Source organism: Geotrypetes seraphini, chromosome 9, assembly GCF_902459505.1.
Source record: "Geotrypetes seraphini chromosome 9, aGeoSer1.1, whole genome shotgun sequence".
Classification (NCBI taxonomy): domain Eukaryota; kingdom Metazoa; phylum Chordata; class Amphibia; order Gymnophiona; family Dermophiidae; genus Geotrypetes; species Geotrypetes seraphini.
In genome coordinates, this window is record NC_047092.1 from 178,272,999 (window position 1) to 178,296,229 (window position 23,231).

At 42.8% G+C, this 23,231-nt stretch overlaps 3 protein-coding genes across 5 annotated transcripts in view; 2 read left to right on the top strand and 1 right to left on the bottom strand.

The window, feature by feature from the left end:
* MCF2L2 (MCF.2 cell line derived transforming sequence-like 2) overlaps window positions 1-23,231 on the bottom strand; it is a 306,030-nt gene that overhangs the window by 99,753 nt on the left and 183,046 nt on the right. Inside the window, exon 16 of the mRNA XM_033957587.1 lies at window positions 120-186. Within this exon, the coding sequence (XP_033813478.1) occupies window positions 120-186 (67 nt within the window). The remainder of the gene's footprint in view (window positions 1-119; window positions 187-23,231) is intronic.
* LOC117366333 (lactosylceramide 1,3-N-acetyl-beta-D-glucosaminyltransferase-like) overlaps window positions 1-23,231 on the top strand; it is a 169,097-nt gene that overhangs the window by 79,542 nt on the left and 66,324 nt on the right. The window lies entirely within an intron of this gene.
* The window catches only part of B3GNT5 (UDP-GlcNAc:betaGal beta-1,3-N-acetylglucosaminyltransferase 5), a 104,996-nt gene that overhangs the window by 79,535 nt on the left and 2,230 nt on the right, over window positions 1-23,231 (top strand). The window lies entirely within an intron of this gene.

Sequence of the window (23,231 nt, forward strand, 5' to 3'; positions counted from 1 at the left end):
AAGCCACAAATTATTTTGCAAATGCTTTAAAACTAAGTCAAAAGCTCTTTGTAATACGGTACATGAATACACAATACATCAATAATATCACAGTTGGATGATAAAAGCTGTTGGCTTACCTCTATGATGCTCTGAAGCTCTTCTACATAAACACGTTCTGTTTCTATCAGTTCATTAATTATGTGGCTAAACAAAGAGGAAACAAAATTATTTTCTCTTTGAACTAAAAGAAAAATTTTCACAGTAATAGATTAATGGAACTAGAAAGTGTCAACGTATGTTGTAACATAAGAAAGCTGTGGAAAAGCAGTATTATTGAATGTTCTCTTGATCATCATTACCGAAGCTCATATATTGTAACACCATTATAGAAGCTCATAAATCATATCTCATGTATAGTAACACCATTACTAAAGTTCGGGTATTGAAGCATCATTATAGAAACTAATGTAAACATCTCCGAATTGACTACCCAGTCATTAGTAGCGGTATAGAAGCTAACAATAAACCACTATCAACACAAACTCTGAAATGGAATCCTAGAAATGTATGCCAGAAAGGTACCTTTCATCACTCAATCCATCCTCTGCTTCCAGAAGAGTCTGAATTGCAGAGAGATGAGTACAAGTACTGCAGTGGATTTTTGCAGCTTCTCAAGGAAAGAGGTTTGAAGATGTACATTTTTATATTATAGAGGATAATTTACAAAAGCTCTTCACCCAGTACAAGTGGTAAACTGTATAAAATAGGCATGGACATTTACATGCTGAATATATACGCAAATGATTAGGATACTGGCATATATGGATGTATAAATGCATATTTCCTATGCAAACAGCATATGATTCCTTACAGATGGGTTGTGTACCCCAACTTGTGAGTTGGACTGTAGAAGGTATCAATTTGTTTTTTCTCAGCTCTGCCTCCTTGTCTCCCTGGGCAGTCTTAACTTCTACAAGCAAGTTGAGAAGGTGTCCTTTCCTCTGCCCTACATTAGATTTGTTCTTTTTGGGTCATCTGATCTTTTTCAAAGCTTCCCTGTGCTAAGAGGTTCCCAGTAGTCCTGGTACAGCTGTGCCTGGGAGAAGGCTCAGATGTTGAGGTAAGTAGCCAGGAGGACCTGCGGAGTAAAGTGCTCAAGCGCAGGGTAATTTGACCTCTGATTAGACCCCGAAAATGGCCAGGAGACTGGGTGGAGGTTTTTGAATCTGAATAAAAGGTAGCCTGACGAGACAAGCTGCAGGAGCCACCCTTGCTTGTCTGAAGCAGCAATTCCTTCTCCATTCTCAGCGGCAGTGAGAAGCACATGACAGTTCTATAAGTACAACTTATTACTATCAATGGGAAAATTGATGTGGGACTGAATTAAGCAAAACTAGGGGGCTCATAATAATAAAAAAAAAAAAGTCTACAAAGTGGCCTAAATGGGTATTTAGATGATCAAAAAGCCTGATCGTCCAAGCAGTGGCGTACCTAGGGTATGTGGCACCCGGGGCCCATCATTTTTTGACACCCCCCCCATGTAAAAAATATTTTTTGTAATAACCATGAAACGGTATAAATGGTCAGAATAGAAACAGGGAGTGAAAATATTATTTTATTGAACCTCATATATGTAACCATTATTCCTAACATAACATAAATTATGTCTGAATTGTCATGACATGAGAAGTACATATGGAGTAGTTGCAGGTGATGCTTGAGACAGTTCTGATTGTGTTAGTTCGGTTTTATGTGTTTTTTGAATAGAAGGGTTTTTATTTCTTTTTTGAAGGTTTTGTAGTCTGTGGTCGAGGTCAGTAGGTTGTAGAGTTGGGGGTCGAGTGTTGCAGCTCGAATGGTTAGGAGGTTGTCGAACAGTTTTTTTTCTTTTGACGTTTTTGGTTGGAGGGTGTGTGAATGGTGTGCGAGTTCTCCTATGTCTGGTTGAAGTGGATTTAATTATTTAGCTGAAGAAATTAATTACCCCCCCCCATTCCACACACATTAATTTTCTTCCATTTTTGTTCCCATTATAAAAAAACACTGATAAGTTCCCAGAAAAAAAAATACATTAAAGTAAGAAGTGTAAACAAAGGCCCCTACAGATGAGAACATAACATAAGAATAGCCTAACTGGGTCAGACCAATGGTCCATCATGCCCAGTAGCCCATTCTCATGGTAGCCAATCCAGGTCACTAGTACCTGGTCAAAACCCAAAGAGTAGCAACATTCCATGCTACCGATCCAGGGCAAGCAGACACTTCCCCATGTCTTAATAACAGACTATGGACTTTTCCTTCAGGAATTTGTCCAAATCTTTCTTAAAACCAGCTAAGCTATCTGCTTTTACCATAACTTCTGGCCACTTCATTTTTAAGCTTAGCTGTGCAGGAAATGTGAATCTCCTCATACACTCACCTATAGTGCAAAAATGTGCAAAGGTCTGGTTTTTTCTTTCGATCACTACATAGCCTAATGCCACACAAGCAGCACTGTTACAAAAGGTCAATGCTAAGATTAACAAGGTTGGACCACAAGGAGATACTGACAAACCACTGGAAGAGATCCCAAAACAACTACCCAGGCACAACACCCAAAGACCCACTCAGTGTGTGAACCAGTTGAGTGGAGTGGACTAACTGGGGGGTGGAAATGGGCCTGGAGTTTGCTCAGGAGAATTTCCCAGACCACCTCTTCCTCTCAACACATTGACACACTGCCACCACCACCACCACCACTAGGAACACCTCACCGGGTAGGCCAGCAATGCTTATAAACTATATAAAACACATTATTATATTTTTTTTATAAAGCACATATTTTAACTGAACTCTCTGACATCCTCAGCCTTTCCATTCACAAAAATAGAAGGAAGAAAAGTTCCCATTTCCTGCTGTCTCATGTCCCCGGCCTATACAATATTTTTCTTCTGTAGACCCTTCAAAAGTCTGACCAAATCCTCGTTTCACTTGCATTATAAAGTACTGAGGATGCCATCTCTCCCCAATCCCAGGTCCTAAAGTCTGAGACAGTAGCGCAAACTGCCCGATTCAGGAAGAAAAATTTAGATTCAGCCTATTTAATTGGTTTTTCGATTCGATTTTCCTGCCCAGTTGGGTGATTTTTTTCTAAAATCTTGGTGGGTTTTATAGCTTATTCACCCCCTTTGGCTTCTCCTAACCACACTGGCGCTGTGGTGTAAATAAAATAAAGAAACAAAAAGGACTTTTCCTCTCTCTGTTAAATCCTAGCTCACTTTTGCGGTCTAACACCAGCCCTAGCAGGATACACATTTCAAATCTGACATATTGTAATCACAAAACAGAAAATAAAATTAATTTTTCTACCTTTTGTTGTCTGGTTATTTTTCAAATCTGGTTGGTCCCAGGCTCTGGTTGTCTTCTGATAACTTGCTTGCCAGGGTCTCCTTCTTTCTTCATGCTAACCATCCATCTGCCATCTCTGTCCTCCCTTTCCATTTCCCTTCCCTCCCCAGGAAGTCTGGTATCTTTCCGTTTTTTTCATCTCCCTCCACAGATCCACCTTTTCTTAACTACCCTTTCATCCGGCATCTCTCCCTCCTTCCCCACCACCCCAGGGCCCACCATCTCTCCCTTTCTTTTCCCAATTACCCTCCTATCGAGTATCTCTATCCCTCCTCCACACCATCCCTTGTGTCCAATTTCTCTCCCTTTCTGTTCCTTCCCTCCCTAAATCTCATGGTTCATCATCTCTCTCCCTCTCCTCTATTTTCAGACCCATTATTTCTTCCCCCCCCAAAGTCTGGCATATGCACTTCTCTTTGAACACCCCCTTCCCTCTGTGTACTTCTACACAGGGTCCCCCCCTTGAAGGCCTGCACCCACCTCCTTGTAGGCCTGTCCCACCCCATTTGTAGGCCTGTCTCCCCCCTAAAGGCCTGCCTGCCTGTCTCCCCCCATGAAGGCTTGTCCCCCCCTTGAAGGCCTGCCTGCCTGTCCCCCCCGAAAGCCTGTCTCCCCCATGAAGGCTTGTCCCCCCCCTTGAAGGCCTGCACCCCCCGAAGGCCTGTCCCACCCCCTTGTAGACCTGTCCCCCCCTTAAAAGCCTGCCTGCCTGTCCCCCCCTTGAAGACCTGCACCCCCGAAGGCCTGCACCCCCTTGTAGGCCTGTCCCCCCCTTAAAGGCCTGCCTGTCTGTCCCCCCCTTGAAGGCCTGCCTGCCTGCCACCCCCCCAGAAAGCCTGTCTCCCCCCTTTAAGACCTGCATCTCCCCCTGAAGGCCTGCCTGCCCGCCCCACCCCGAAGGACCCGCTCGCCCCCCCTCCCACCCCTCACCCCCCACCCCGACATCCGGTTCTTCCTCTCTGGCCTCCCCACACCATTTAGAATAGGGAAGCAGCCTGCAGCAAGATCGCGATGTCAGCGATCTTGAGCTGCTTGTGCTGTCCTCTGATGCGGATCCGCCCCCCTCCTCTGACGTCAGTGGAGGGGGCGGGACCGCGGCGGAGGACAGCACGAAGCAGCGCAAGATCGCTGACATTGCGATCTTGTAGGCTGCTTCGCTACTCTAAATGGTGCGGGGAAGAACCAGAAATCGGGGGGGGGGGGAACGGACGCCGGAGCACCCCCTCAGGGCTTGCACCCGGGGTGGACCTCCCCCCCGCCCCCCCTTAGTATGCCACTGCATCCAAGTACCCATAATCAAAGCTGGTTTTAGATGTATCTAAAACCAGCTTAGGCCTTTCCCCCTGCCTCTAAACACACAGAGAGAAAAGAGGCGTTTTTAGAGGCGGGGAAAGGGCGAGAGGTGGGCCAACCTACATCTAGGCGTACAACAGGTATAACCAAAACTTTAGGCAGGTTGCCTAGTCGGCACTTATACATTTTGACTTAGACCAAGTCAAAACAGGTATAAGTGCTGAAAAGGGACCGCTGAGCTGATCGCGGCTGGCGCGATCAACTCAACGGCTCGGCAACCTACCCACCCCCCACAGTAACCATTCGGGGAAGGAGAGATGCCTCATCTCCCCTACCGCAATAGCAATACCACCAAGTGCCGCCAAATTAAGCATTTGGGATCGCTAAAGCGGCAGACGAGATGACCCATCTCTCCTGCAGCGATCCACACCTCCCCCCAATCCGATCGGGCCAGGAGAGAGCCCAAGCCCTCCTGGCCTCGCCAACAACAATCGGGGCAAGAGAGAGCCCAATCCCTCTTGCCCTGGCGGCACCCATCTTCCCCCGACTTGATCGGGGCAAGAGAGATCCCAAGCCCTCTTGCCCCGCGGCACTCCCACCCCCCCACCCGCCGATCATGAACGGACAGGAGGGAGCCCGAGCCCTCCTGCCCGGCGGCACCCCCACCCATCGATCATGATTGGGCAGGAGGGATCCCAAGCCCTTCTGCCCAGGCGAACCCCCCCCACTCCCACTAAGATAAGGGTAGGAGGGATCCCAGGCCCTCCTGCCCTCGACGCAACCCACCCACGACTGCCCCCCCCAAGCCCCCGATCGGCCCCCCTGACCCACGAACCCCCCCTCGCCGACCCCTCAATCCCCCTCCCCGTACCTTAAAAATTGTTGGTCGGACGGACGGGTTCCAAGCCCGTCCGTCCGACAGGCCAGCCTCCCCGGAATGGCTGGCCTTAGGGCCTGATTGGCCCAAGCGGCTCAATCCTCGCCCACAGGTGGGGCCTGAGGCGCCTGGGCCAACCAGAATCAGCCCAGTATCCTTAGGCCCCCCTCCTGTGGGCGGGGCCTTAGTTACATGGGCCCAACTTTCCACAGGAGGGGCCTAGGGCTACTGGGCCGATTCCAGTTGGCTCAGGTGCCTCAGGCCCCACCTGTGGGCGAGGTTTGAGCCGCCTGGACCAATCAGGCCCTAAGGCCAGCCATTCCGGGGATGGCTAGCATGTTGGACAGACGGGCTTGGCACCCGTCCGTCCAACCAACGATTTTTAAGGTACGGGGGAGGGGGATTGGGGTGGGAGGGTTGAGGGGTCGGCGGGGGGGTTTGCGAGTCGGCGGGAGGCCGATCGGGGATTCAGGGGGGCGGTCATGGGGGGGTTGCGTCGAGGGCAGGAGGGCCTGGGATCCCTCCTGCCCGTATCTTAGTGGGAGTGGGGGGTTTCGCCTGGGCAGGAGGGCTTGGGATCCCTCCTGCCCGATCGTGATCGGCAAGTGGGAGTGCTGCCGGGCAGGAGGGCTTGGGCTCCCTCCTGTCCGATTATGATTGGTGGGTGGGGGTGCCACGGGGCAAGAGGGCTTGGGCTCCCTCTTGGTCCGATCGAGTCGGAGGAAGGTGGGTGCCACGGGGTAAGAGGGCTTGGGCTCCCTCTTGGCCCGATTGAGTTGGGGGAAGGTGGGTGCCGCCGGGGCGAGGGCTTGGGCTCCCTCTTGCCCCGATCGAGTTGGGGAAAGTGGGTGCTGCTGGGGCAAGAGGGCTTGGGCTCCCTCTTGCCCCGATCGTAGTCGGGGGTTCAGGGTGCCGCGGGCCAGGAGGGTTTGGGCTCCCTCCTGCCTGAATCGTTGTAGGGGGGGGGGATTCTGTAACTGGTGTTGTTTTTGACAGACACCGGTTATAGAATCCAGCTTTTAGGCGAAGGACTAGCTCCTCCTTTGCCTAAGAGCCCTTGTTTTGGGCGTTTGGGACTTAGGCTTTTTTTGATTGATTATATGGTGTAAGTTTAGACGTAGTGGTGGTCTGGGCATAGAGGCAGGCCATTATTTTTTTAAAACCTTCTTTTGGATGTTTTTTTTTTTTTTTGATAATGGACATTTTCCCTGCTTCTCCTTTCAACGTTTAAGGTCTTAGGCCAAAAGGGACTTAGATGTTGTTGTTTTTTTATTATGCCCCTCCACGGGTTTCTAAGATTACCCCAAGGGTCCCCCACCTCCAAACTCCTTTTTTGACAATTTTTGGAGTTTGTTTTACTCCCATGGGCCATTTTTTGGGTGCCAGAATCAGTGCTGTGGTGGCTGTCAGCATTTTCTGGTGGCCTAACCAATGTCAGCAAAGGCCTATGGGAGATCATATCATTCATCTCTGACCTTAGGGCATGTCAGTGCAGACAGCCTCAGATTGCCCCAGAATGCCTAAATTACATCAGTGCTTAAAGGTAACAAAGGACTTTGGTACAGCTAAGATGTGCTAATGTCTGGTGCTTAAGATGGACAGCTTAAGATAGACAGTAGCCCCAGCTGCATAGTTAATCAGAAACCATTGTCAGAGTGATACTGGAAATTACATTTGACTCCAGACTGTGAGGGACAGTTTCTCCCTCTTTTCTTCTCCAGTCTCTCACACCCCACTCACTTTATTCACCATTGTTTCAATCAGTTTACAAAAAGATAGGGGTACTTAATTCAATAGATTCTATTTTTAGAACAGGTCTATGAGATTAATTTTCTCTCACTCTCTCTCCGGACCACTCGCTCTCCCTGGAACCTGAAGCCTGGACCCCCCCCCCTCCTTTCTTTTTCTCTCTGGAACTTGGACCCTGGCTTACTTTCCCTGTTTTCTTAGACAGCCTCTCACCTATCCAAACACACATTAATGCAGGTAAACTGTCCTCTCTCTCTCACACATACATTCAAGCAGTCTCTGAATCCACTCTGTATTTATAAAGCTTATGTCTATTTCTTTCTGTACATTTGTAACCCAGTACTGTATATGCCGGATGTATAACTCTGTAACATTGCCTTTCTGGAATATTAAGCTTATTTCTGCACAATATATATTCTTTATGCAATTACTCTGGGCTGTCATTGTCAGTAATTTTACTGCCTACTGAATCTTCAATCAGGGTATCGAACCTGGGGCCTGGCGGATTGTAAGGCTGCCACATTATATCATTGGGGCATATTTGCTTCAATATTACCCCTCCAAAACCTTACATTTTAGGGGCTCGTCTCAGTTCCTCAAAAAGATTTCCAGCTGGGTAAGTAGAATTTAATTTTTTCTTGTATGTACTGTGTACTAAGTACGATTATATGCTGCATAGACAAGGTGAGAGATGGTATTTTGGTGACGGGACAAAGGCGTGCCGACATTAGAGTAGACAGTTGAGTGCAAGACTCCAGCGCACCGCCCTAAAACTTTATTTTAAAGAGCTCCGAGGGTGTGTGTGGGGGGAACCCCGCACTTTACTTAATAGTGTTAGCGCTGCCATGGGGGGGGGGGTTTAGGGGTGTAAACCTCCCCCCCCCACATTATACAGAAAGCTTAACTTTTCCCCTAAAAAATAGGCAAAAAGTTAAGTTTTCTCTATGATGGGGGTTCCAACCCCCCCCAACGGCAGCGCCTAGTGGTGGTGGCAGCTCTGCGGAACCATGGTCTTCAGGTGTTCCCCTACCTTGGCGATTGGCTCATCAAAGATTTAACATCTCAGGGGGTTATTGTAGCGACCAAACGGACTATGTGGTTCCTACAAAGCTTGGGATTCGAAATCAACTTTCCCAAATCCCACCTTCAGCCCTCTCAGAACCTATAGTTCATTGGAGCTGTTCTGGACACTGTCCAACTCAGAGCATTCCTTCCTCAGCAGCATCTGGATGCTCTTCTTCAGCTTTGCCGCAAAGTGTCTTCCCTTTCTTCACACTCAGCGAGACACATTATGGTACTACTCAGTCACATGGCCTTGACTGTTCACGTGACTCCTTTTTGCAGACTTCACCTCAGGATTCCTCAGTGGACTCTGGCATCTCAGTGGGCACAGGCTTGTGACCCACTCTCTCAACACATTACAGTCACTCCTTCGTTGAGACAGTCACTCCACTGGTGGATGCTCTCTTCCAATCTCTCCAGGGGTTTACTGTTTCAGACACCCCCTCATCAGAAGGTCCTCACGACAGATTCCTCGACCAACGCTTGGGGGGGCTCTGTACTCAAGGCCACTAGTCCAGCTCTGATCATCAGTGTCACATCAATCTGTTGGAACTCAGAGCGATCTTCAGCGCTCTCAAAGCTTTTCAGCATATTCTTCACGACCAGGTTGTCCTTATTCGGACAGACAATCAAGTTGCCAGGTACTATGACAACAAGCAGGGAGGAACAGGATCTCTCCCTCTTTGACAGGAAGCTCAAAGGGTGTGGGACTGCATGATCCATCACAACACCTTCCTGAAAGCAGTCTATATTCAAGGAGAGAAAAACTGCCTGGCGGACAAATTGAGTCGTCTTCTGCAACCTCACGAATGGACACTCAATTCCTCGCCTCTTCATCACATTTGTTCTCAGTGGGGAATTCCTCAAATAGATCTGCTTGCGTCTCCCCGCAACCACAAACTGCCTCAGTTCTGCTCCAGGATATACTCTCCTCATCGCCTGGAGACAGATGCTTTCCTTCTGGAATGGATGAATCTGTTCCTGTATGCGTTCCCTCCATTCCCTCTATTCTCAAGACTCTTGTCAAGCTCAAGAACGATTATGTCACCATGATTATAATAGCTCCTCGGTGGCCCAGGCAACTCTGGTTCTCCCTTCTACTTCAGCTCAGCAGCAGGAAGCCAAACCTTCTACCAGTTTTTCCATCTCTGCTTACACAGAGTCAAGAATCTCGTCTTCATCCCAACCTGCAGTTTCTACACTTGACAGCTTGGTACCTCTCAATATAACTCTCCTTCAGTTTTCTCAACTTGTTCGGGACATTTTAGAGGCTTCTAGAAAACCTGCCACTAGACAATGCTACCACCAAAAATGGACTAGATTTTCTACATGGTGCATCTCTCATAACAAGGAGCCTCGAGATACCTCCTTGTCTTCCGTCTTGGATTATCTTCTGCACTTATCTACCTCAGGCCTCAAGTCTACATCCATTCAAGTCCTTCTTAGTGCAATTGCTGCTTTCCATCAGCCTATCGAAGGGAAACCCCTTTCTGCTCATCCTGTGGTTTCCAGATTTATGAAAGGACTTTTCAATGTCAAACCTCCTCTCAAACCGCCTCCAGTGGTTTGGGATCTCAATGTTGTTCTTGCTCAATTGATGAAGCCTTCTTTTGAACCAATGGATATGGCTCATCTGAAATATCTCACTTGGAATGTGGTGTTTCTCATTGCTCTCGCATCTGCTCGAAGAATCAGTGAGCTGCAAGCTTTAGTTGCTGATCCACCTTTCACAGTTTTCCATCATGACAAGGTAGTCCTTCGTACTCATCCTAAATTCTTACCTAAAGTGGTTTCAGAATTTCATCTCAACCAATCCATTGTACTTCCAGTATTTTTCCAAGGCCTCATTCTCATCCTGGAGAATCAGCTCTTCATACTCTGGACTGTAAGCGTGCTTTGGTCTTCTACTTAGAATGCACCAAATCACACAGATCTGTTCCTCAACTTTTTGTCTCCTTCAATCCAAACAAGTTGGGACATCCGATTTCTAAGCGAACTATCTCCAACTGGTTGGCTGCTTGTATCTCTTTCTGCTATGCTCAGGCTGGACTGCATCTACAGAGTCGAATCACAGCTCACAAAGTCAGAGCCATGGCGGCTTCAGTGGCTTTCCTCAGATCCACTCATATTGAGGAAATTTGCAAAGCTCCTCGGTGCATACTTTTACCTCTCATTATTGTCTGGATGTTTTCTCCAGACGGGATGGCCATTTTGGCAAGGGAGTATTACAAAATTTATTCTCCTGAATTGCCAACACTCCCACCATCCCATTCTGGTTAGCTTGGAGTTCAGGAAAAAGGCCTCAGAATAGGAGCATATGTACAGTCCTATCACAGACTGTACGTATGCTCCTATTCTGAGGCCTTTTTCCTGAATGAATATTAATATATATTGGATACATTCTGTCTGGAAGTGGTATTAATGATTAGTTTAGTATAGTGTGTTTTTGAACCACTTCGGGTAATTATATCTTGTAGCTTGGAGTTCACCCACATATGAGAATAGGCTGCCTGCTTGTCCTGGGATAAAGCACAGTTACTTACCATAATAGGTGTTATCCAGGGACAGCAGGCAGCTATTCTCACAACCCACCTGGGTTGACTTCTCTGCTAGCTATCTAAACTGAGGAGACACGCCCTGTGCTGGACGGGAAGGCACTCGCGCATGCGTGGTGCAGCCGACTCGAAACTTCTGAGTTTCCTCAAGCAAGTCTGCTTGCAAGGCTGTCCGCATCCGGGCTCCGTGGATGACATCACCCACATGTGAGTCTAGCTGCCTGCTGTCCCTGGATAACACCTGTTGCAGTAAGTAACTGTGCTTTCTCCAACCGCAGAATATTTTTCATGAGAACTGCTTCCAAGAAGCGACCTCCCTTTTCTTGATGTTCTTTCCTCTCCCTTCGTACGTCCCCTTATTTTTATTTTTATGATGTAATTATTAACCTTCCCCACCCCAAACTTCTCTTGTATCATTTATGTCAATGTAGTCGTCTCAACTTTGCCTCTACCCCACTCTTCCCTTATTTTATTTTTTATTTTAAAATTTTATATTTTTATCATTGTAAACTGACCAGATAATTGTTGATGGTCGATATATCAAATTATTAATAAACTTGGAAACTTGGTGAGCGAGAAGTGTTTTACATTCAGTCTCCCAACGCCTGGATTTGGGCTGCGGCCTGACCAGCATTGTCCTCCTGCACTGACACTCGCTGTTCGAGGTGTGTAAGCTGTGATCCTTGATGCTCCATGCAATCCTTTATTTTATCCACGGAGGCCTGAAATTTGGAAAATTTGTCATCAGTCAACGCCGCTAAATGTTTGGCGAGTTCCCTCACAGTCACTTCTTGCTACGTGACTGTTGTTCTCGCAGGTGTCCCTTCCTCCGCCATCTTGGGGGAGAGTGTGATCTGTTTAAACTTGGCCAGCCGCAAAGCTGTGCACAACACAGAGCCATTTGGCCCTCTGGGAGGTTTTCATGCCAATGAGGTTCTCCGCCTAAACACCTTAAGCCACAGCCATGGTGGTGGGATGGCTTTGTCTGAGGCTTTTCCTCCCGACAGAGCCTCGTCTGACTCATGTTGTAGTTTCTTTATATCTTCCACATGACCTTGTGAATGTGTTTATTGTTAAAATTATTAGTGGGAAGTTCACTATTTCTGAGTTATTAATATTGATCCGTAGATAGGTGCCAGGTTAGTGCTGCAATACGGCAAAAAAAGAAGTTATAAGCGGGGGAGAAGTGAAGCTTGGACGAGAAGCCTCCGCACAGCTAAGTGTCATGATGTCACACTCTCCCTCCCCCCCTGTTTGGACAGTGATTGTTTTAAAATTCTGAGCAGATCAGACACTTGGTGTTGGAATTCTTCGTATCCCTCCTGTCATCTTCTGTTGGGCTGTCACTGGCTGTGGAACGAACTGAAGGGGGCAGCAGAGACAGGGGAGAAAGAGGAGGAGCTGTAAAGCTGTGACTGACATCTGAAGAATGCTCATGAGCAGGCATGAACAACCCTGTGGTTCAGCGTGCCATTCCTATCTACTGGAAAAGATATCAAGGTAAGAACCTAATCTCTTTTTCTTCAGGTACTCCCCCCATTTTACTAAAGTCTGCACATTTGAAATCCAGATCGTGGGGTTTTGTGTGGCTCACCTCCATTTTAGCTGTTGTATCAAACCAAACCGTTTGATTGATACTTCTCTGGTGGGCACCTACTGTAACATTTGAGACAATTTACCCATTTGTGAGCACCAGATCCAGTTTCACTTTTTCCCTCGTAAGTTCCATCACATTTGTCTGAGCAGAGCCCCTTGAAAAGCATCCATGTTGTGCATGCAAATTTGTGTGCATAGCCAATTTGCACGCACAACTTAATTGCTTAGCAAGCCTAATTGGTGCAGATAATGGACAATTACTGACGCTAATTAAAAGTTACAACTTGACATAAAGTGCTATGTGCCAGTTCTAGTGTGTGAATCTGAAAAGGGCGTGGACAAGGAGGAGCAGGGCATTCCTAAAATTTATAGAATACACCCAATGTATGCACTAGTTAGGCTTAGGTATTTAAGCCTGGCTTTCTTTGGCCTAAATGGGGCACCTAAAGTTATATGACGCAGAGGTGCTAGGTACAATTGTATAAGGTGTACTAAGTGCCATTCTAGTTAGCGCCAATTTTTTGGATGCCTTATATAGAATGTAGCCCTAACTCTGGAAGATTAGTCATGCATCAATACTGCAGAATTTATAGAACATAGCAATACCAACTCTCCACAAGACACCAACAATGGAGAGAGACACCAATTATTGGAGGTGTTGCAATCTCTGCCTCATTACGGAAAAGATTAACTTTTATTACTGAGTTTTCTCTTTCTTAGGCACTGTACTGCTAATAAAACTGCAAGTATGGTACCTCTAAAGCAGTGAACTCAAACTCTTTGCAGGGCCACATTTTGGATTTGTAGGTACTTGGCCTCTGAAAAAAATAGTTAATGTCTTATTAAAGAAATGACAATTTTGCATGAGGTAAAACTCTTTTTTTTTCTTGAAATAAAGTGGAACAAACATGACAATTTGATATTATGGCTAAGAAAAACTGACAAGGAAAGAACCCCAAGGCTAAAAAAAATAATAATAATTAACTGATCTTGGTTGCTATGAAAGCAATTAGTTATGAAATATTCCCCTAGGAGCAGTCCTAGGCAGAGGGAGGCGTTAGGGCTCCAGACTTCCCCTCTCCAGTTGAGGTGGTTCCGATTGTTGAAATATAGATACGAGAAAACAAGATCGAGAGGAGCTGCTCTATGTGCATCTGGCTGAGGAGAGGTAATTCATGCTAGAAAAAGGGACTGCTGCATGCCAGGAGGATTTAGCCAGGGGTGAGGACCTCATATACTAGATGCTACAAGCAAAGGTGAATTATTGATTTTCCCAAACTATCTTAAGAGGAAAGGTCTAACCCACAACAAAACTGGAATATTGTCTTTTGATAATGGTGAGTCCTAAAATAGCTGTTTTTCTTTCTGTAGCTTGCTCGAACTGGTCTTCATTCTCCCCTGTTAGCAAAGCAAATAATCAGTCACAGGTATGATTAAGCCTGTCTCAGCTGATCAAGTGAACTGGCCTGGGATATTACCTGAGAATTTCGTAGCTAGAAATGCCTAGAGACTGTGTTAAAACAATGTTTCTTTTTTTTTTCTCCTATGAAAGCAATAGTAAATGTTTTGTCCTATATTTCCCACACACCATATTTTATATCGGGACAAGCAGGCAGCATATTCTCACCGATGGGTGTCGTCATCACTTTAAAAGTCTTGAGATGGCCTGTCCTGTGCATGCATGAGTGCCTTCCCACCTTACTTTGGCTCACAGGACCATCAGTCTCTCTTAGTTGAATCTGCTCTAAAAAGATCATCCAGCACTAGAGCATATGCAAGTACTGTACGCTGGACAAATTTGGTAGATGGAGCAATCAAAATTCTATGCTAGCAAGCTGTATTCTCATCTATAACTTTTATATGAATTAAAAAAAAAAAAAATCTTAAAACACTTTGGGGGCCTCTTCTATCAAACTGTGCTAGCAGTTTTTAGTGCAGAGAGCCGTGCTAAATGGCCCGCGCTGCTCCCGACGCTCGTAAGAACTCTATGAGCATTGGGAACAGCGTGGGCCATTCAGCGCGGCTCACCGCACTACAAACTGTCAGCGCAGTTTGATAGAAGAGGCCCTTAGTCCAGCAGTTACCTAACTTTTAAGCAGCATCTTCCTGCTGATGTTCTGGATCAATATCAAGAAGTCGCTCATCTCCTTGAAACCAGAAAATTCATGGCCATATCTGTGTCTTGTTGTTGTTGTTTTTTTTCTTAAATACAAAAAAAGGAATCATTCCTAAAAGTCAAAATGACACTGTATGTGGTTTTAATTTTATTGTTAATTATTAAACGGGGATAAGCCTCAGATTATGGAGTAATTTTCCCATTCTGGGATTTCTTCCAAGAGAAAGGAATTCTTTTCTCTTACTCCTATTTACATCATTGGCATGAACCCCTCCTCCCTACCATAACTAAAAATATTTAATATTAATTACTTTATTATTAATTCATAAAAAGTTTATATTATATCTCCTAGCTAAGTCTCCTTTTTCTAATCTTCTTTTAAATATTCAATATTTATTCAATGTTTATTTCACTTAATTCCTTCATATTTAAATTAATGAATCTATACTTCTTAAAAACCTTCTCAATTCATTAGTATTGCATGGTTGGGACTATCATGAAAAGACCACATAATTCATTTCAACACTCAGAACCGGCAGAGAAAAATATGCAAAACTTTTAAAGTGCACTGGTGCTTCAAAGTGCTTTATAAAAGTTACTTCAATTCATTTCATTATTTAGAATACTTAGCTTTGTGCTCTTTTAAAAACCGAGGCCGTTGCTTTTAGACTAAAAGGCAGGTTAACTACTTTCAGGTAGAGAATGACATGGACTTTTCTTTGATCCCAAACAATTAAAGGTTTTTCTTGAAAATAAGCGAAAAATACAGATTCAGATTTCAGGTCTGAAAGAAGAAACTGGAACTTAGTTTAAAGGAAGAAAGAAATGTATAGCTATTGAGACGTCACTTATGTTTTGTTGGGAAATTTGACCTGTTTATATGATGTTCTTTTTTCCTTTTCTTTATTACTTTAATAAATAAACAAATTGAACTTAAATTGTGCCTCTTTTTTCGTATGCTCTCCCTTCTATTAAGTTGAGGACTTATAGAGAAATCAGTTATGGAAATTTACCTGATGATGATTTTTTTTCCTTTTTGATGTATATAGCTTTAGATTTCTGTTTCTTAATGCATGTATATGCTGTAAGTTCAATTAAAATTGAATAAATAAAGAATTTTTTTTAAAAAAGGGAATGGCACGGGGACAAATTTTTCCCCATCCCCATGGGAACTCATTTTCTCCTCCCGGTGAGTTCTTTTCCTGTCCTTGCCCCATTCCTGCAAGCTCTGTCCTTATCTTCAAGAGCCTCAAACACTTTAAAATCATAAGTGTTCGAGGCTTGTGTCGTTAAGACAGAACTTGCAGGAATGGGACAGGACAGGGAAATTGAGTTTCTGCAGGGATAGGGAAAAATTTGTCCCCATGTCATTGTCTACTTACAGTACCTGAAAGTTGACAGAAATGTTGGCTCAGCCCAGAAATCCTTTCTATAAGTTAGAATCCCATGGTTTTACATTCCCTTCTTAGAGTGTTATAAAATGTATTTTGTTTGCTAGATATCTCATACCTTGATTTAATTTTCTTGAAATATGAAGACCAGATTCTTACGGCCTCTTTTGCTGCACTGCACTAACGGCCCCAAAGCCCAAAGACATTTAAAGGGCTTCGGGGCTGTTGCTGCGCGGCTTTGTAAAAGAGGCCATTAGTCTCATAAACTAACAGTATCTACCAAGTAATTTTTTGTTAAAATATCCTGAATAAACTGTATTTTATCTATGTACATTGTCTCTCCAATAACATTTTCCTAATTACCATTTGTTTAATATAAATATGAGCTCAGAACAAAATGAAGCAGACTATATTTCTAGCTTATTTGTCTTACATTTGTTGTGAAAAGGCAGATTAAGTAGTTTAGTAATCTGTTTTCCAGGTCATTGATGCTTAAAAAATATTTTGTAGTCTTTACTGTGGAGTATTTTCATTCCAAATTCACCCCCCCCCCCTTTTATTAAACCGTGATAGCCATTTCTTCAGCCTGTATCGGACATGGAAAGCATCCACCTTTATCTGTGAAGGCGCACTCCACTAAAAGTGTGGTTTTCTCATGGGCAGAATTTTCAGCGGTGTCCCCAGAAGAAATCTGTAGAACGGCCACTTGGTTCTCTCTTTGTATGTTCACAAAGTTTTATAGGGTGGACATGACAGTCAAAAAGGACTCCTCATTAAGATCTTCAGTTCTGTCAGCAGGCACATCTTTCCTATCCTAAGCTCTAGGGACAGCTTTGATATGTATTGCAAGTTCAGGAATAAGAGTGTCTGTCGCACATTAAAGAAATATTAGGTTCTTGCCTTAGTAACCCAGACACACTATTCCTAACATCTTGTTTCTTTCCTATATCCAGCCTTGACTGCCACTGTGAAGAATCTTAGTGCAGGTTGTGCTCTGGTTGATGACTTGTTTGTTTTCACCTTGTTATGTATTGCAAATGCTGAAGTTTTGTTTTATCTGCTATATGTTTAATGATATGAGCAGAACATATATGTTTCTTGGGGAGCATCCCCCTACCCCATGTCCTCTCCAGGGCTTTGGTACGAACTGAGGAATTAGAGGACAGTACATAGATAGGAGGTGGAGCAAAAGAATGCTAAGAGGCTTCTACAAGAATTCTCGCAAGAAGGGATTGATTATCCACAAGATGAGGAATAGTGTCTGTCTACTAGAAAGAAGATTACCGAGGTAAGAACCTAATCTTTCCTTTGCTACTTTACTTGCTATCATTTCTTAACTGATTGCCAATAAAAGGCAAAGCTGTATATTTATTGGAAAAATACTTGTAGACTAAAATTCTTAAATTTTTATTTAAAATGTTGTATTACCAAATTATACAATGCCCTCTTTTGTTAATGATAGTGCTTCAGTGACTCAGACTATGGATTATGCCTGCTTTCCTAGCTAGCAGGATTGGAGGTGAAGTAAGACATCTTACATCACATGGCCTGGTTACATTAGACTTTCTTTGCCCCTGTTTCCTATCTTCAAGAAGGAAAACAGGTTGCATTATGATAATTATGTTAAGACATTAATTAACCAAGTAGAAAATTCTCCCAGTGTGATGTGGTGCAAATAGTAATTTTCTTATATTACATGTATCTGCAAAAAATTTTCAACAGAGAGAAGTCGGTAGTATCATAAAATAGAACAGTAAGACTTGTTTTGTATTTTTCTATTTGTTCACTTCCAGGACCCTAGGGACATCTAGTCCTTAGAAATTTTTGCAAACTTAGGTTAAAACTAAAGAGTTCATTGTTATGATCTGGGTATAGCAGTGGGTCACTTGATAGAAATGTGGATAGAGTGTGATGTGCACCTGGTTCCCCTTTTGAAAAAGAACTGCGGTGGATATACTGTGGAACTGGAAATTTTCTAGTTTGTGGTGAAAGAGAAAAATCAGTAGTCTTAAGCAATTTAAGGTTGGTTCTAGATTTTTCATGATTTAACCACCTTTGAAGGAGCTGCATCTGTCTATCTTTGAGGTGTGCACTACACTTCTCCCTCGGTATTCACGGGGGATAAGGGCAGAGCCAGACCGCGAATAGGGAAAGATCGTGAATATCTTCTCGCCCGGCTCTGACCTGCCTCCCTGCCGCCTTCCCTCCCGGCATCCTGGCCTTACCTGATGGTCTAACAGGCTTTCGGGGCAGGAGCGATCTTCCAACGCTTCTGCCCCGTGCAGATCGCCAATAGGAAATGACTGCAATGAGTTCCCGTAGTCTCTCAAGACTACGACGGGAGCTCACGGCAGCCATTTCCTATTCCTGGGGGGGAAGGTGCTGTGGTGGAAGGCTGGAGAGAGGCAGGAACGTGCTATACTATGGGGGGGGTTTCCCCCTCCCCCCATAAAAATTGTGAATATGTGAAATCGCGAGTGTTGAAACCGCAAATGGGGAGGGGGAAGTGTACATATCAAGTCAGTAAAATACCTGTTCAGCAAAACTCTTTCTTAACGCAACACAGCTACAGAGAAATGTACAAACTTTATTTGTGAATGTATTATGAGAAACATTCTTGATTTAAATATTGGTCTGTATTGAATTGCTCATGTATAAATGAAAAATTTGTCATTTGTGGGGAAGAACGTGTCAATAGTGGTCAAAATTCAGTATCTCCCCTATTGTATATTTTGGGCCAATAAAGGACTTGATCTTTGTTTCAAATATTTGCAAGTTGAGAGTATGAGGACTGAAAGAGATGGGCATGATTTTATTAATTTTAGGGTTTAAGCTTTTCTATGCTAGCTCGTTTGAACTAAAGAGAAACAACAGAAACATAAGACTAAGCACTAAGAGCAGGATGCACAATGCTCCAACATGGTAATAAATACTGTTTGGGAGCGATTTTAATTTACAGGGCGATGCTCAGCACAATAGCATGCAAATTATTATGCACACTATTTGTGTGGAGTGGCCTCGGTAAAAGGGAGAGGAACTGTGGTTGGCGCCTACTCAGATGAGAGGATTGGTAGGCATAGCCTGTGATCAGCTGAGCCAACACTGGAGCCATAATCAGTTGAGGTGGCTCTTCTCTGCTGGCTCAGTTGATTGCGGGCAAGAAAGAAGCAGTCTGGATTTAAAAAAAAAAGTTTAGAATGGGTGCAGCAGTTGTGCGTGGGTGTCCATTGCATAGGTACAGGACATATATTCACAGAACACCTGCACAACAGCTACCGGCAAGTCCAAACCTGATGGAAAATTTTGCTTCATTTAAATACTAATCAGTTCCTTGAAATTCATTTGCATAGGCTGCTGTTTTGAGCATCAAAGGCAGAGCTTCTGTGCCAAGACTGGTTTAAGGAGTCTAAACAGCATGGAAAGCTCTTGAGCATTGGGGCCTAAGATCCTGAAAAATAACTGAATCACAGAAAGGAAACCTATCAAAGCTACTTAGTATTTGTATAAGGTAGACTGACAATTATTTCAAACCTTGATTTACCCATTTAAGTACAGTTTATAGTTTATTTATATTCTGCCTTTAAACAATCCGGATTACAACCAAACATGCATAATTAAAAAAAATAACAGAACAAAACAAACATGTCCAAAAAAACATGTTTGATTGCCAATTCATATAAAAGGCATCAATCATCATACTTCATCTTACAAAACAGTTTTACTTAACAATTTTTTGAAATTTACACAAATCTTTTTGTTGCTTGATGTATTCTGGTCCACTCAGCAGGTCCCACACTTAGGAAAGTACTATATCTCATAGTCTGTAAACGTAATTTCTTATGATTTGGACTAACCAAATTGCAATGGGTAGCAGAGTGCAGTGGCCAAGAGGTCACATAGAGTGTCACACAATCCTGTAGGTATTTTGGTGATGATATACGCTTAGATAAACCAACAATAACAACTTATACTTCATTCTCTACTCCATGGTCAGCCAATACAATGATATGAAATATGAAGTTACATGTTTATACTTCCTGATCCCAAAGTTCAAATAATGGAATTTTGAATAACTTGTAATGCACACATGTCAGAAGATGTCATTCCTAAATGCACAATATTACAGTAGACCAAACCACCTAACACAACAGATTGAAGAAATAGTTTAAAATCACAACCTGATACATACATTTGAAGTGTATTCAATATCTGCAACTTAAAATAAGTCTTTTTAATCACATTCTGCAGATGTAACTTAAAGGTTAACTGGGGATCCAAAATGACACCCAAACAAACCTCTGTGGAAAAATGAAAAACTATGTTCAGTACATTTAATGCAACTTTAGAATCAGGATCAACTTTAAATTGCTTCAAATCCAAATTGAAAACCTTTCTGTTCAGTGACGCCTTTGAACTATAGTTCCCCCAACTACGTCCCCCTACCTTCTGTTTGTCCCTTCCATGTTCCCTTTCTTTTAATTTTGTATTTCTTTCTCTCTTTCCTTTTGTCATAGTTTGTCCCATCCACTTGTTTGTCATACTAACTTTCTCCAGTGATGTTTATATTTACTAATTCAGATGTTCTTTTTTATTTTATTTGTTTAATGTACCTTTATATAATTACCTTTTTATTGATGTACACCACCTAGAAGTCTGATTAAGTGTATAATAAATTTTAAATAAACTTGAAACTTTATAGATATTCAACATTAACTTATTGGCATCCATCCAGTTCTTAATATTGCTCATTACATCATTCAATATCTGCATTGAGGTCAGTAATGAACCTTCAATAGGGGAAAAAATTGAATATCATCAACGTACAATCTATATGAAACATTGAGGTTTCCTAGAAGTCTAAATAACAGAAGAAGGTAGAGATTAAACAAGACTACCGAAAGAGCAGAGCCCTGCGGCACCACTGTCTTAACAACCCTATATTTTGAAACACTACCTGTTACATAGACCTCCTTTTTCTATCAGTCAAAAATGACTGAAACCAGTGAAAGACATTCCCACAAAGTCCACAATCAAAAAATCTATCCAGCAATATATTATGATCTAACGTATCAAAAGCAGCTGTGATGTCAAGAAATGCCATCAAAAATCTCTTCCCTCAATCAAAACCACAGCACAATTCATCCAGTGTTGCCACTAACAATGACTCAATATTATGATCACTTCAAAGAACATACTGATGATGCATGTCTAAAATATCATTCTGTTATAAATGATTTTCCAATTTAGAATCAACAACCTTTTCCACTACCTTCAATAAAGTTGGCAAAGTTGATATAGGTCTAAAAAGAAAAGATAAGTGGTTAACCTTTCAGGAATTACAGCATAAATACACATTGCCTCCCAACCAATTTTATAAGTGGATAAAACTTCAACATTGCCTTAATACCTTTTTGAAGAGTTAACCTCTTTGTTCTTCCACTCCGAGCCTGTCTTTTATGTCAGTGATAACATCTAAAAAAGGGGCTGCTTCTAAATGGTACAAAATCTTACAGTTCAACTCATTTTCGCACCCAAAGATACTACACTACAGATACATAGGAATTTGACATTAAGAAGGCAGTAACTGAGCAATGTTGGGAACAGATTTGGACTTCCATTCACAAATCACTAAGATCGGCAGCTACTAACCAATTTATTTTTTTTGTGTTCCTTAAAGCCAATTGGACGCCTTATAAATTATCCAAAATTGGTGGTGATAGATCTGATAAGTGCTGGTCGTGTCAAAAAGAGGTTGGCACTCTAATCCATTTATTATATTCTTGTGATTGCATAAGTGAGTATTGGCTACGCGTATGGGATACCATCAGCACTTTGTTGAATATAAAGGAACCCACTCACATTAAACATCATAGTGTTGGGCCATTTTGGACTTAAACAAACAATATCTGATAATAAAGCAAAATTACTAAGAATTTTGATCAATTTGGCTATTAAAATCATATTGCAACACTGGAAGGATGCTTCTAGGGTGGAATACAACTTGGTGGAACACAGTTTGTATAACTGCCAAGTATGAGCGTGTTGCTGCAGAGAGATTTAAATGCTCTAAAAAAATTTACTTAAATATGGAAACCATTGGAGTCTTATAGTCATGTGCCTATTAAACCATAATGATTTGCTTGATTAAAGTGTACATCCATACTGTCCTTTTTGATATATTTATGGAAGTATTACTGATCATTAACACTTTTAAATGTTAATCTACTGTTTAATTTGTTTGTTTTGGTTGGTTTTGTCTTTTGTTCATACATATGATCTATATTATATTGTATTGTCCCAGGTACATTAAATAGAATATGAGCCTGCCAGGATAGATAGGGAAAAATGCTTGAGTACCTGAATGTAAACCACTTAGACTATAAGTGGTATATAAATGCTTAAATAAATAAATTTACATTTTTTTTTCTTTAAATACCAATAAAAATTATTTAAATAAAATGCATGACAATTACAGCTAAGAATGCAGTAATTTGAGAATAAGCCAGCACAGAGAAGCTGTAGTTACAACCCTAACAAAGACAATATAATCTGAACAATACTCTGCAAAGTCAACGATAAACAGTATGCAGTGGTCTAAACTAAGAACAATGACCATGTTTGAGGCAGAGAAACAGCAGTGGCAAAAACAGTACTGGGTAAAAATGAGGGCAGCTGGTGCTGGTTTAATTATGAGAATCACTCCATCAGACAGCTTGGCCTCTTTCTGTCTGATATATGACACTCCTCTCCTATTCTTCCCCACTACCACCCCCCTTAGACTCAACCCAATTTGGCTTAAAATCCTCCTAAGCATAATCTTTCCCCTCAGCAGGTTCAACTTCCAGCTTTCTCTCTGCCCCGTTTTTTCCACTATCTCTCAGCTTTCTTTCCCCTCCCCCCAGCTCTTTTGTTGTTTCTCTCCCCCCCCCCATCCCGAGCTTGTTGTCTATTTAGGAATGCGCACCACTCATTTGACAGCATGGAAGATGAGAACTGCTACTGTTGAGCCACATCCTCTTCATCTGCAACATTGGATTAGGTTGCGGATTTGAATTGTGTGGATGTAAGGTGTGCTGCGCAACTCAAATGAGAGCAGTGGATTAAAAAGATAATTCTAATTTTAAAAAATATCTCTCAGGGATAAACTGCTGAAAAGAACAAATAAAAACAGAGGAAACAAAAAAGAAAATAAAGGAAGCAAAAGAATACATGAAAATTGTAAC